The 12,096-nt window shown below is 44.3% G+C and overlaps 1 protein-coding gene across 2 annotated transcripts in view; it reads right to left on the minus strand.

The window, feature by feature from the left end:
• Window positions 1–2,934: 2,934 nt before the first annotated feature.
• SH2D4B (SH2 domain containing 4B) overlaps window positions 2,935–12,096 on the minus strand; it is a 79,578-nt gene continuing 70,416 nt past the window's right edge. The window contains exons 7-8 of one of the 2 annotated variants that reach the window (XM_057736327.1): window positions 6,652–6,872; window positions 2,935–3,101 (exon numbers count right to left, since the gene is read on the minus strand). In XM_057736327.1, the coding sequence (XP_057592310.1) occupies window positions 3,009–3,101; window positions 6,652–6,872 (314 nt within the window). In that variant the 3' untranslated portion in view covers window positions 2,935–3,008. The remainder of the gene's footprint in view (window positions 3,102–6,651; window positions 6,873–12,096) is intronic. The other variant, XM_057736328.1, reaches the window with a different exon arrangement.

Here is a 12,096-nt window from a genome sequence, read left to right on the forward strand (position 1 = left end):
TGTTGTTTTCCCAGCCATGCTCTGAGACAGGCATTGTGGAGAAATTGTGGCCCAGAGAATTGGAGACACTTGCTTAGGGTCACAAAATGAGGGTTTTCTGCCTCCAAATTATGCTGAGGATAATGAAGGGTTTAAGGGTACAGGAGGGGGCACACTCCCCAGGCACTCAGGTCTTCCTGTCCACGTGTCCCTTTTAAGGATCTGAAAAGGCCTCTCAGTAGCCCTTTCCAGCCCATGCTCCTTAGATATCCCTCCCCACTTCCCAAGTGTGCAGCTCCAACTCTACCACATAGGGACCCCCCTGAATCTGTACCCCAACTTACCCTTTCATCCCTTGAAAGTTATCTTCCATTAAGTGTGCGGTGTTTTTTACACCTTCTCTTTCTAGTTATGGATTGTAAATTTCCCCTCTGCTGGGTCTGGTAGCTGGCTGACTGTTTTTCATTATATTTGTAGGGCTCAGGGGAAAAAAAAAAAAAAGACAATTCCTTCATTTGAGATTCCTGACATTTATTAGCATAATAAAATTCTCAAGACGAGACTGCAGTTTCCCAGCCAGTAATTTCATTTGCAGGACAACTTACAAGGAATTTATTTTAAGGCCAGGTAAAACCTGAAATCTATGAGACGTGCAGAAAGTGCAGGCCCCAAATAAAAGGAAATAAATGTATTAGGCATGGAAAACTCAGCCGTTGCCTCTCACATATTAATTAGGGGTGACAGGAACAACAGCTTGGGAAATCAGTTTCTCAACCCATCTTGGTCTGCTTTCAAAGCTGCTCAGGAACGAGAACTTTCTTCTTGTTAGCTTCTTCCGACACCTTGAAAATCATCACGTCTTATCCCCCGACACGTCCCTGCTAAACATGAGACTGTGCTGCTGTTAAAGCTGTTGTCATCAGCAATACCTTCCATTTGGCAGAGTTTTCATATTCATGTAACTAACCTGCCAGAATGCCTAGTGATGGCCGTATAGAAAATTCTCTCCTCAGTTATGCTGAAATTTAGTGAAGTTAAATGACATGAACCAAGGCACAGGGCTGGTAAGTAGCAGCCAAAACTCTAATTTGATTCCTCTCGAGTCTAATAGAAAGAAGGTAATTTTAATAGTAATAATAATAATACTCAGATTTTAAAGCACTTTACAGTTCAGAAAGCTGGTTCCCTCCATCACTTTATTGTATCCATTCAGGGGTCCTGTGAGGCAGGTAGACAAGAGGAAGGCCATGGAGTGAGGATGCAAATTTGATAGTATTGAACAGGTTTGTACGATGGGCCCCTACCCTGGCGCGCCCAAAAGCCTGAGCCTGCAGCAGATGCCTGTGTGCTGCTGCTTCACTCAGGAACACAGTCCCAGGGCAGCAGGAGAGAGAGAAAGGGGAGTGAGGCAGAGAAGGAGAAAGAACACTCAGGGCGGGGCGGTACTGATCTGGCTGCTGTTTGGTTTCACCGTGACTAGTTGCTCAGTCTTGTAGGACTGTCTTGATATGTCTTGCGTGTGAAGAACTGCCTCTCAAAACAGTCCCCCCAGAAGGGAAAAGGAAGGGAGAAGAATTGATCACCAGCCTCTGTCTCCCATTGATCAAAGGTGCCTCGTGTGGGGAGTTAACCTCCCGCCTCTCCTTGGTTGCATGGTGTCTTAATGCCTCTGCAGTAACAGAAGGGCGGCCCATAGCACCACGTGCGGCAAGGCACCATGGCCGATGCTCACGTAAAGCTGACCAACACGGGGGAAGAGCAGAGCTCACGCAGGAGTGGTTTCAGGGTGGCAACTGGAGTGAAACAGGTGGCCAAGGTGATCTGAGGAACAAGTGAGGCAAGAGGTGGAGTAGAACATAAGCGATGATTGATGCAACTATCAAGGAAGGTAAGCAGTTCATTGATGGCCATGGAGCCCATTCATCCTTTTACTCCCATCAACTACAATGCTGCCAGCATTATAATGCTAGTCAGTTTCAGGGTGGGATTTGAACTCAAGTCTTCTAGATTCTAGAGCCTAAAATATTCCCATGATAGCATGCCATAAATGTGAAACGCGAGTATGCACAAATAGACACCATCACTGAAAGTTATGGAGTTACTGGGAGAGTTTTCTTGTTAATATGAAGAACGTACTCAGTATAAATGGACAGTAGAATCAAAATCAAAAGAACTATGGAAGCAGAGGTAATCATTTGAGTAACCTGCATAAACAAGACCACATCCTAGAAAGCAAAGGCCTTATCAGATGTCTACCAACCATTCTCAGATTTATAATTCTCCCTGGGGCTTAGGCACATCTGCAGCAATACATGAAACTACTGCCTTAATATTGCAAAACCAGGGCCAAGATATGATTCCAAGACAGAGGAAGGGTGGCAGAAGAAGAGGGAAATACGAAGGCAGGGCCGTATCAGTCATCTGTTCTGGAAGCTGGGGCTCAGAAGCCTCAGGTAATTCCAATGATAATATCAATGAGATTGACAATGATTATCATTTAAAATACAGTATCTATGCCTTCCATATAAATCCTTTACAATATTTCTTCTCTAATCTCCATGACTTTATAAACAGTGACAAATAGAAAATAACTTACTAGAAATCATTGCTGATGCATGTTGGAAATCTTTCAGAGAAGTGCAATCATTCAACAAACATTTATTGAATGTCTACCATATGTTAAATTCAGAGTTCAGCACTGGAATTATTTGGATAATTAAAACATGATCCTTTTGTTCTACGAGCTCAGTTCAGGGCAGCCATGACAAAAAAGGCTTCATCTTTTGAGGTGATATCTAAATTTTTCAGGAAAGAGATGCATCAGCTGTTAGAAATTTCTGTCCTCAGCACTGGGTCAGGAACCACTAGCACATACACCATATATTTCATATTTCTTGAAATATACTAATCTACTTGTCCCTCTGGATGGTGGTGGATCTTCCAGAAGGCCATAACGATTTGAGCTGGGAAGTTCTTGGGTTCAAAAATAGGATGCCCAACGAAGTCCAATTGAGAAGGGGCAAAAAAAATTACTCAAACAACAGATGGTAGTCTGGTGGGCTGTCCCTCTGTCCACAGGGTTCCTGCAGCAACTCTCCCCCTGAAACAGTGATAATTTCCTCCTAAAAGGAAAAAAAAAAAAGAGAATTCATATATAATCAAAAAAGGAAATAAAGGTCCACCAGAGAGAGACCAGTTCAAGACAGAAAGACTAAGAATATGTATCTGCCTCCTCCACATTCAAATTTATAGAAATGACAGGAAAATTTGCTTTTATAAACAAATATATCCATAAAAGCATGGGAAAATAAGAAGACATAAATCCATAAAAGCATGGGAAAATAAGAGGAACTGTGTGCCTCTGACAGTGAGGTTGTCAGAGGTGTGAATATGGGGCAGGGGAGAGAGCCTGTGTCAGTGGGACAGGCTGGGGAACCCCAAATGGCAGAGGTCTTTGCCTCAGGCAGGTCAGGAAGTGAGGAGAGGCACACAGTTCCTTGGGAAGCCAAAGAGATCCAACTAGTTCAGACATTTACATGCCCAAAGATGAGCTACTCACCGTCAACTCCAACCCTCACCGCATGAACAGACTGGATTTGGGAAACAGGGTCTGTATCCACGGATGGATAAACAGGAACTTCAAAGTTCAAAGGTCTCCTCAAAGCCCAAAATTTATAAACATTTAAGGAAAATCATAACCATAAAAGAAAGATGCCAAACTCAACAATAGAAATGACTCCCAGGAAAATACCAGGTTTATAAAACAAACAGAAAGAGTCTTTAAGAGATGTGTATTAACCTCCTCAGTGGAATAAGAAGATAAATCATCCATGAAACAAGAATGGACTTTATAAAGTAAAAGAACCAATTAAAGAACCTGGAAATGAAAGAGATGTCCATTTAAGTTAAAAATTTTTTTCAGTAGAAGACCACAGAGCAGAATGGACATAACTCAAGAGCAATTTAGTCGCTGGAAGAATTGACACAGCAGTAAGAAAGAGACATCTAAGTAGAAAAATGGACAAAGGATATAAACAGACAATTCACAGAAGAAATCTATTAAACATATAAAAAAAAATCCTCAGCATCAGTGGTACTCAGAAGAATGCAAGCTAAACAACAGTGAGGTACACTCTCTGCCCATCTGATGGGAAAAAATTAAAATGACTGATAATCCCCAATATTGGCAGCCATGTGAGGAAACAGCCTTATATAGTTTTAGAAGAAGCATGAGTTGGTGCTACATCGTTGGAGGGCAATCTGACAGATCTTTTCAAAATAAAATGTGCATAGTCTTCTATCCAGCAATTCCAGTTTGAGGGATCCATCGTAGAGAAAGACTTGCACATGTGCCCAAAGTGATACTTGCAAGCAAGTCTCTGCAGCACTGCTTGTGATCATGAAAACCTGGAAGCTACATAAGCGACCAGCAAGAGGAGGATGGAGAACAAAATTGTAAGATACATCCATACCAAGGATGCGGTGCATGCATGGACATGAAAAGGTCCCATAGACATATTTCAATAACAGCCAGCATGTCCTGATAAGTTATAAATGTCAGGTATATTGTTTCAGTGCTTTACACAGTGATATCCTGTTGAAACTTCCCAGTGACGCTAAGAGGTGAGTACTATCATTAACCCTATCTTACTGAGGAGGAAACTAAGGTTCCAAATTTGAATAGTTGCCCAAATTCACATACAGTAATGAAGTTGGGATTTAAAACGTGGCAGCCTGATTTCAGGGACCATGCTTTCAAAAAATACATTCTATGACATATTAAGCGAGTTTAAAAACATCAAATTGCTGAGCTCTTGGTAAAGGATTATCCAATTTGTGTGAAAAATAACAAAACTATGGACATAAATCTTGTTATGTACATAACAAAAAAAGTATGTACATAAATTTCTACATTAATGCCCAGGAAATACGTGGATGGGTATACAGCAGACGGGTAATTCAAGGCAGAGGATAAAAATGGGGATCTGAAGTGAACAAGGCTTTCACTTTGTATAGTACTTGATTTTTCTTAGAATGTCATATAAATTAATTGTGTAATTAAAATGTTAATTTATAAAAGCTGGCCACCAGCTCTCCACAGGGGCATAGACAAGATCTCTCCTTAGTGTTAGAAACTAAGTTGGCAGCCTCAGAGCCTAGATTGGGGAGAGGGTAAAGACCTCAAAAGACATCTGGTCTAGCCTTCCTATGCAGGAATCCGTCCATAGTATCTCTGAGAGATGAACATTCACCCTCCCAGGGACAAGGAGATCAAAGCAGCTTCTATTGGACAGAGAGAGCACACGATGTGATTTAGAGGAAAAAGCACAAGCTTTATAGGCAGACAGCCTGAGGCTTACCTCCTGGACCTAGCTGGTACCAGCCATGACAAGTTATTCAAACTCCCTGACCTTGGTTTCCTGATCTGTGAAGTGGGACTAATATGCCTCCTTCCCAGAGCCGTGGCGAAGAGAACGTGGGTGAGAGCAATGGGCACGGCGCTCACCACAGAGAAGGTGCCAGCATCCACACACCCCTCCTTCCTCCTTCCTGTGGTTGCCAGAAGCCTCTTCAGGATGCAGGGAGAAATCTGCCTTGATCCTGGTTAGCCCAGTTTTCTGGGCAGTCCTCTCCTCCCAGTGTCTTAATTGGGTGGTTTTCTATGAGGTTTACCTATAAGTTCAAGGTAAGAGCTGCCCTAGAGCCCTGGGGACATCCATGAAGAAAAAGTAATATAAATCCAAGAGTCCGTATTATAGCAGAAGCCCAGTGAGGCAGTCAAGTAATTCTGTGAACATTGCTACAGCTGTGAAGCTCAGGGAGATGAGGGACCCCTGAGCTGCCACAGCTCTGTCTCCCAGAATCCTGGGCCCTGCCCTTCTGGGTCACCGAGCTCCACTGCTGGCTCCGTGCCACTGACTACGGATGCCAACAGCCACATTAACACAAGAGTTTTTCTTTCTATATACACTTTGAAAGGAAACATCTTTCCCAATGTGAAGTCCACAGCAGGGAAACAAATAACAAACAGAGTTGTGGGAAACAAGAACATGCATACCACTTCACAGTCACAGGGCACTGTTATGTACATCCCCCCATTTAAGACTCACAGGATCTGAGCTAAGTATTATGTACATCCATTTGCCTGGTTAGGAAACAAAAGCTCAGTGAGACTAAGGAACCTGCCTGAGGTCACACACATACTAAGTGGTAAAGCTGTAGTTGGAACAAGAGGCATTGTAACTGTGCTAGAAAAGCTTCTCTAACCTCAGGGTTGCCTGCTTGACTTCAGCTAACTCTAACAAAGCTGCCAGAGGCCTGCCTAGAATGTCCTCAAGAGGGACATCCTGGAATGAGCTGGGGGTGAGACGTGGGCTTGGACAGAAGGCGGGTCCACCAGCCCCTTAGTGTTGACAGTAGGAAGCACTCGGGTACTCAAGGTGAGAAGAAGCCTGCGGGCCAGGGTTGGAGGTGGCTGCATGAGTAGAGGGTCAGCAGGGACCCCAGAGCCTGGTCTAGACAATTTCTGGTCTCTTCCACCGGAATGGTCTAGAACCCTGTGACCCTAAGGACTTTCTGGGGCTGCCTGCTCACTCTCCATCCCCATCTCTTAGAATGCCCACAGCATGGCTCTCCCTGCCCACCCCCCATCAGCACCCCTAAGAGGGATACCTTGTGGAAATCAATGAGATCCGTGAGCGTTGCATGGCGATTGGGATCCACTCCCAGGAAGCTGTAAAAATCCCCAGAGGCATCCACAAGAAAATGCTTGAACCCCTTCTGCAGGCGGTAGGAGAGGGTGTAACCCCAGATTTTCTCACTGACCCGGACCAGAAATGCACCCTCAGTCATATTCTCAAGGAGATCTTCTGCATCTTCTCTACTGATAATTCCTGGTTTAAAAAAGGAAAAACAAAACCAAAAAAACAGTCTTCAGATTCCGCAACCCCTTCCCCAGCCATCACCCTCCCCAGATCATCCCTGGCCGGCAGCCTCAGCCAAAGGTCTAGAGAAGGGAGGGGCCTCAGGAGCTGTCCAGCACTTGCCTTATTCCAATGAGGGGCTATCCTGGCTCAGAGCAACTAGCAGTGAGCCTGAGGGCAGAGTTTCTACTAGGACCCCAACTTAGCACGCTTTCCTCCAAATTAAGGCACACTAATTTGGATTAATTGGGTAAAACTGGGTAAGCAAAGAATTAGTAATGAGCCGGAATTATAGTATCTATCGATTACAAATACGAATCAACAAGCACTGCCCTGTGGAGAGCCTTAAGAGTCCTGCTTTAAAGACTAGACCAGAATGACTTATGATTACTGCCTCAGTTATCTTTCTGGTACCCATGAGTGAGCACCTGAAAATAGTATTTCCTCTTAAGAAGTAAAAAGATTTCCTCCGTCTACCTGTGGACACCAGGCAAACAGTTTCTTAATAGGGGCAAATAATTAAGCTCCAGTTCAGCTCAAAGAATAAAATGTTCTGCAGATACAGAGAATGGACTGGAGAACTCGAGGTATGGGAGGGGGCGGGGGGTGAAGGGGAAACTGAGACGAAGCGAGAGAGTAGCACAGACATATATATACTACCAACTGTAAAATAGTCAGTGGGAAGTTGTTGTATAACAAAGGGAGTCCAACTCGAGGATGGAAGATGCCTTAGAGGACTGGGGCGGGGAGGGTGGGGGGGGACTCGAGGGGGGGAGAGTCAAGGAAGGGAGGGAATACGGGGATATGTGTATAAAAACAGACGATTGAACTTGGTGTACCCCCCAAAAAATAAAAAAAATAAAAATAAAAAGAATAAAATGTTCTCAAGTTCTGCAGTCCTACACAGTGTGGTTTCATCACAGTATGAGAGTCAAGTCTGGCCTTGGAGGTGTTTGTACATGAGTGTTAATCCCCCAAGAGGCTCTTCAGGCATCGCTGTCCTCTGGGGAGTGCACGAGAGGCCACGTGTCTGGTGGGTCAGGCTCTGGAGGGCAGGGTGGTGGGAAGAGGATGGGGAGTCAGGAGACCTAGATGACCTGCCCACCCCTGCCCTCACCTGGAAGACCTGAACAGACACAGAAATCTTATCTTTGTATTCCAAGTGCCTGGAATGTTGGGGGGCTTGTTTGAAGCAGTGATCATGCAGATGGACTAAAACCACAGCTCAGGGACTTGATGACCAGGTGGCCTTGGGCAGGTCACTTAAGCCCCTCTGAAACCTGGTTCAGTGTCCTCATCTATTAAGTGGTAATGATTATAACACCTACATCATAGGGTTGTCTGAGAATTCGTTATGTTAATGCATGAATGTGCTCATCACACCTGTGAATGCTCCTGAGAACGTTAATGACTGTCTAATGCAATGTAACTCATTTACACTGGACACACTGAGTACACTACACACGTGCTAGTGTTGGATGTTACTTTGTGCTGGTAGCAGCAATGGTCACAGTACTGCCAAGCTGTGCTACCCACATCCCACACACACAATCCTCTCTAACAGAGGCTGCTTAGGGTGACTTCCTCTGAAGGGCACCACTTGGGCCCCTGGACCCCAGCCTGGGCTATTCCTGAGAGACTCTCCAGGTATCTCAAACAGGAAGCATCTGTGAACTCTGCTCCTTCTTTGATACCTACCGGGGAATCAAAATTGTAAGTTTGCGCAAGACCAAAGGTGATACAGCTTCATAGTTCAGGATGGCAAAGAATTTCACAGAAAATCTGACCCCTAAGAGGATTAATTAGTGGCTGAAGGCCATGTAGGATGATTGTGTGGAGAAGCTGTTACGTTTTCTTGCCCCATTCACTCTGTCCTCCATCTCTCTCTCTCTCCCCGGCATCACTTCAAAGCCAAGTGTACTAGGAATTATCATTAATCATATTCCATCCCATCCCATCCCACCTCTTCTTTGAAATACTCTACAACCTCCTGGCCTAGGAAAGAGGGGAGGGCCTCGCCTCACCCCTTCTGGCTGGGGAGTGAGCTCCAGAAACTCTCTAACTCTGCTAATAACCAGGGTCTCCTGCTGAGGGATACGGTCTTACCAGATGGTGTTCCAGGGTAAGCTGCTCTGGAATGATTATTGCAGAATACAGCTTCACATTCTTTCTGAGCCAATTCTCATCCCCAGGCAAAAGGAAATGTAGTCTTTCCTGTAGTTCCCAGAGCGTTCTCCCCTTCCTTCCTTTCTTCCTTTTTCTTTCCTCCCTTCAATAAATATTTATCACGAACTCTCCAGGAGCCAGGCCCCCCTGGGAGTCAGCACTGAATGAGAAACCATTCCTGCCTTCCAGAATCTCTGATTCTGGACAGAAATCAAGATTAGCAGAATTTTTTTAAAGGCGGGGGGCCGGGGTGCTCACTGAAACCAGTGGTGATAAAGGCCATGGGGTGTGGGCTCAGGGAGGCAACCCATCCAGCTCTGGAGCCCAGGGATGGAAGTGCCAGTTAGACTGAAAACAGAAAGTTCAAAACAGAGAGGCACGGAAAGGAGGGCAGTTTGCAAAAGGAAGGAGAACACGATTCTCTGTGGCTGGAGGGAGGACTAAAGTAGGAGCTGGGGGGAATTCCCTGGTGGTCCAGAGGTTAGGTCTCTGTGCTTTCACTGCTGAGGGTGCCAGTTCAATACCTGGTTGGGGAACTAAGGTCCCACAAGCTGCACAGCATGGCCAAAAAATAATTAATTAATTACTTTTAAAAAGTAGGAGCTGGGCAGTGGCAAGATGTGTAAAGGTTGGCAGGGGTCAGGCCCCAAGGTGCTCTCCATACCATTAAAAAGGATTATGGAGTCAATTCTAAGGACAGTGATCTGATCTTTCCTAAACAGAAGAAGAATGTGGGAAATGGATTGAAGGGTATGGACTGGAGTCATACAAGGCAGGGATTTCAATTCAGTGAGGGCTTTCTCACCTAAGGGTTGCTCCACAGCTCTATTTCCACAGTTGTAACTTATGATATCCAGCTCCCAGGCCACTACTCTACCAGAAACGGCTTCCACTGTGAGGCATAAAGGCGCAAGGATACACCAAGGGTCATATGAGAAGCCTTATATCAAAGTCAGCACTGGCCAGTATCTGGGGACTCAGTGGCCCTCATCTCATTTAGTCTTCCTAACAACCCTACCAACGTCAGTTCATAGTTGAGGACACTGAAGGTTTGCAAGAGAAGTGACTTACACAAGGTCACAGAGCTATTAAGTGGTGGAGCCAGAATTTGAACTCAGGTCCTTGGACTCCAAGTCCAGTGCCTTTTGCTCCACACCATGTTATCTCATGCATAAGACAGTAAGTGCTGTGAAAGACACAAGAAGGAGGAGATTAATGAGGCCTGTAGAAGTCAGGGCAGGATTTATAGAGGCAATGAGTGGGGATGGGACGTGTACCTTGAAGGCTGGGTAGATGCTATGTGAGCAGAAAAGAGTGATGATGAGGTGAAAGGAGAGAAGGGGTAAGTGAGTGAAGACTCACAGTGAAGACCAAGAATGACACATCCGTGGGCCACTTATATAAATGTGATGTAAGTTTAATCTATATCTCAGGAGGTGAAGAGACATGGAGAATGGAATGAAAGGTCTAACACATGTATAATCTGAATCCCCAAACTGGAGAGGAGAATGAAGAGGAGGGAATATTTCAAGAATGAATGCTGAGAATTAATCAAAGACACATAATAGTGACATGGCACAAAGCTACTCAATGTCTCATTTTGTCAACCAGAGAGAAAAGGCAGATTACCTGCAAAGAATAAAAAATTAAACTGATGGCTGACTTCTCAGTTGCAACAATAGAAGCCAGAGGACAATGGGATAATATTTTCAGGTGCTGAGAAAAAAATAAGGGTGCTTAATGAAACTCTTTAAAGGTGAAGGGAAAAATAAAGACATCGTCAGAAAGAAAAAATTTGAGATTTGCCTACTAAGAAAATTCCAGAGGATGGTCTTCAATTAGAAGAAATATAATTCTGGACAGAGAGTCTGAGATGCTAGAAGGAATGATGAGCATGGTTACTGTAAGTCAATTAAAAAAATATATATGTATATATAAGGACTTCCCTGGTGGCGCAGTGGTTAAGAATACACCTGCCAATGCAGGGGACATGGGTTCGAGCCCTGCTGTGGGAAGATTCCACATGCCACGGAGCAACTAAGCCCATGCACCACAACTATTGAGCCTGCGCTCTAGAGCCCATGAGCCACAACTATTGAGGCCATGTGCCACAACTACTGAAGCCCACATGCCTAGAGTGTGTGTTCCGCAACAAGAGAAGCCACCACAATGAGGATCCCATGCACCACAACAAAGAGTAGCCCCTACTCGCCACAACAAGAGAAAGCCCATGTGCAGAAATGAAGACCCAACACAGCCAATAAGATAAATAAATAAATAAATTTATTAAAAAATATATATATATTGACATGAAATAATAATAATGTGTAATTTGAGGGTTTGAAAAAGATAGAACTGTAATACTGGACAACATTTTATTAGTTGAGAGTAGAACAACTGGAGTTTAAAAAAAATCTGTTGGTTTAAGAAGAGGGTAAAGATATATATTAACTTGATAATACATTAAGTATGCATGTTAAATCATCTGAATTAACCACTAAAAGATAGGCATTGTTGTTCTGTTGTTCTCCAGACAACAGAAGTGGGAAAATGCAATGAGAAAAAAAAAACAAACTTTTTCAATGATGTATGAAACAAGCTAATATCTGAAAAATAAATACACTATAGTTCCATTTATATTAAATTGAAAAACAAAGCTAAACACTCTAGTGTTTGGAGATCAAAATATGAACAATACATGGAGCAAAGAAATGATGGCCAAATACTCAGGATAGGCACTGTATCTGGTGGATGGAAGAGGGCTACACTGGAGAGAAGCACACAGGGGCTTCCAAGGATTGGTGATGTTTCCACTCAAGTTTTCATTTTGCCCTACTTTTCACCAGGGTCAGCGGCAGAAACAAACAGAGGTGTAACCCGGAAACTGAGGCAGAATCCCAGCATACAGATGGAGGCCCTTGATGGGGACTAAGAGGAACAAGGCCCCGGACCTGAGCGGGCCCACAGGTCCCTCAGGTGCCCAAGGCTTCCCTGGGGGTCAGCGGCAATCTGACTAACTGCAGTGCCC

The sequence above is a fragment of the Hippopotamus amphibius genome, chromosome 5, assembly GCF_030028045.1.
Source record: "Hippopotamus amphibius kiboko isolate mHipAmp2 chromosome 5, mHipAmp2.hap2, whole genome shotgun sequence".
In the NCBI taxonomy this organism is placed as follows: Eukaryota; Metazoa; Chordata; class Mammalia; order Artiodactyla; family Hippopotamidae; genus Hippopotamus; species Hippopotamus amphibius.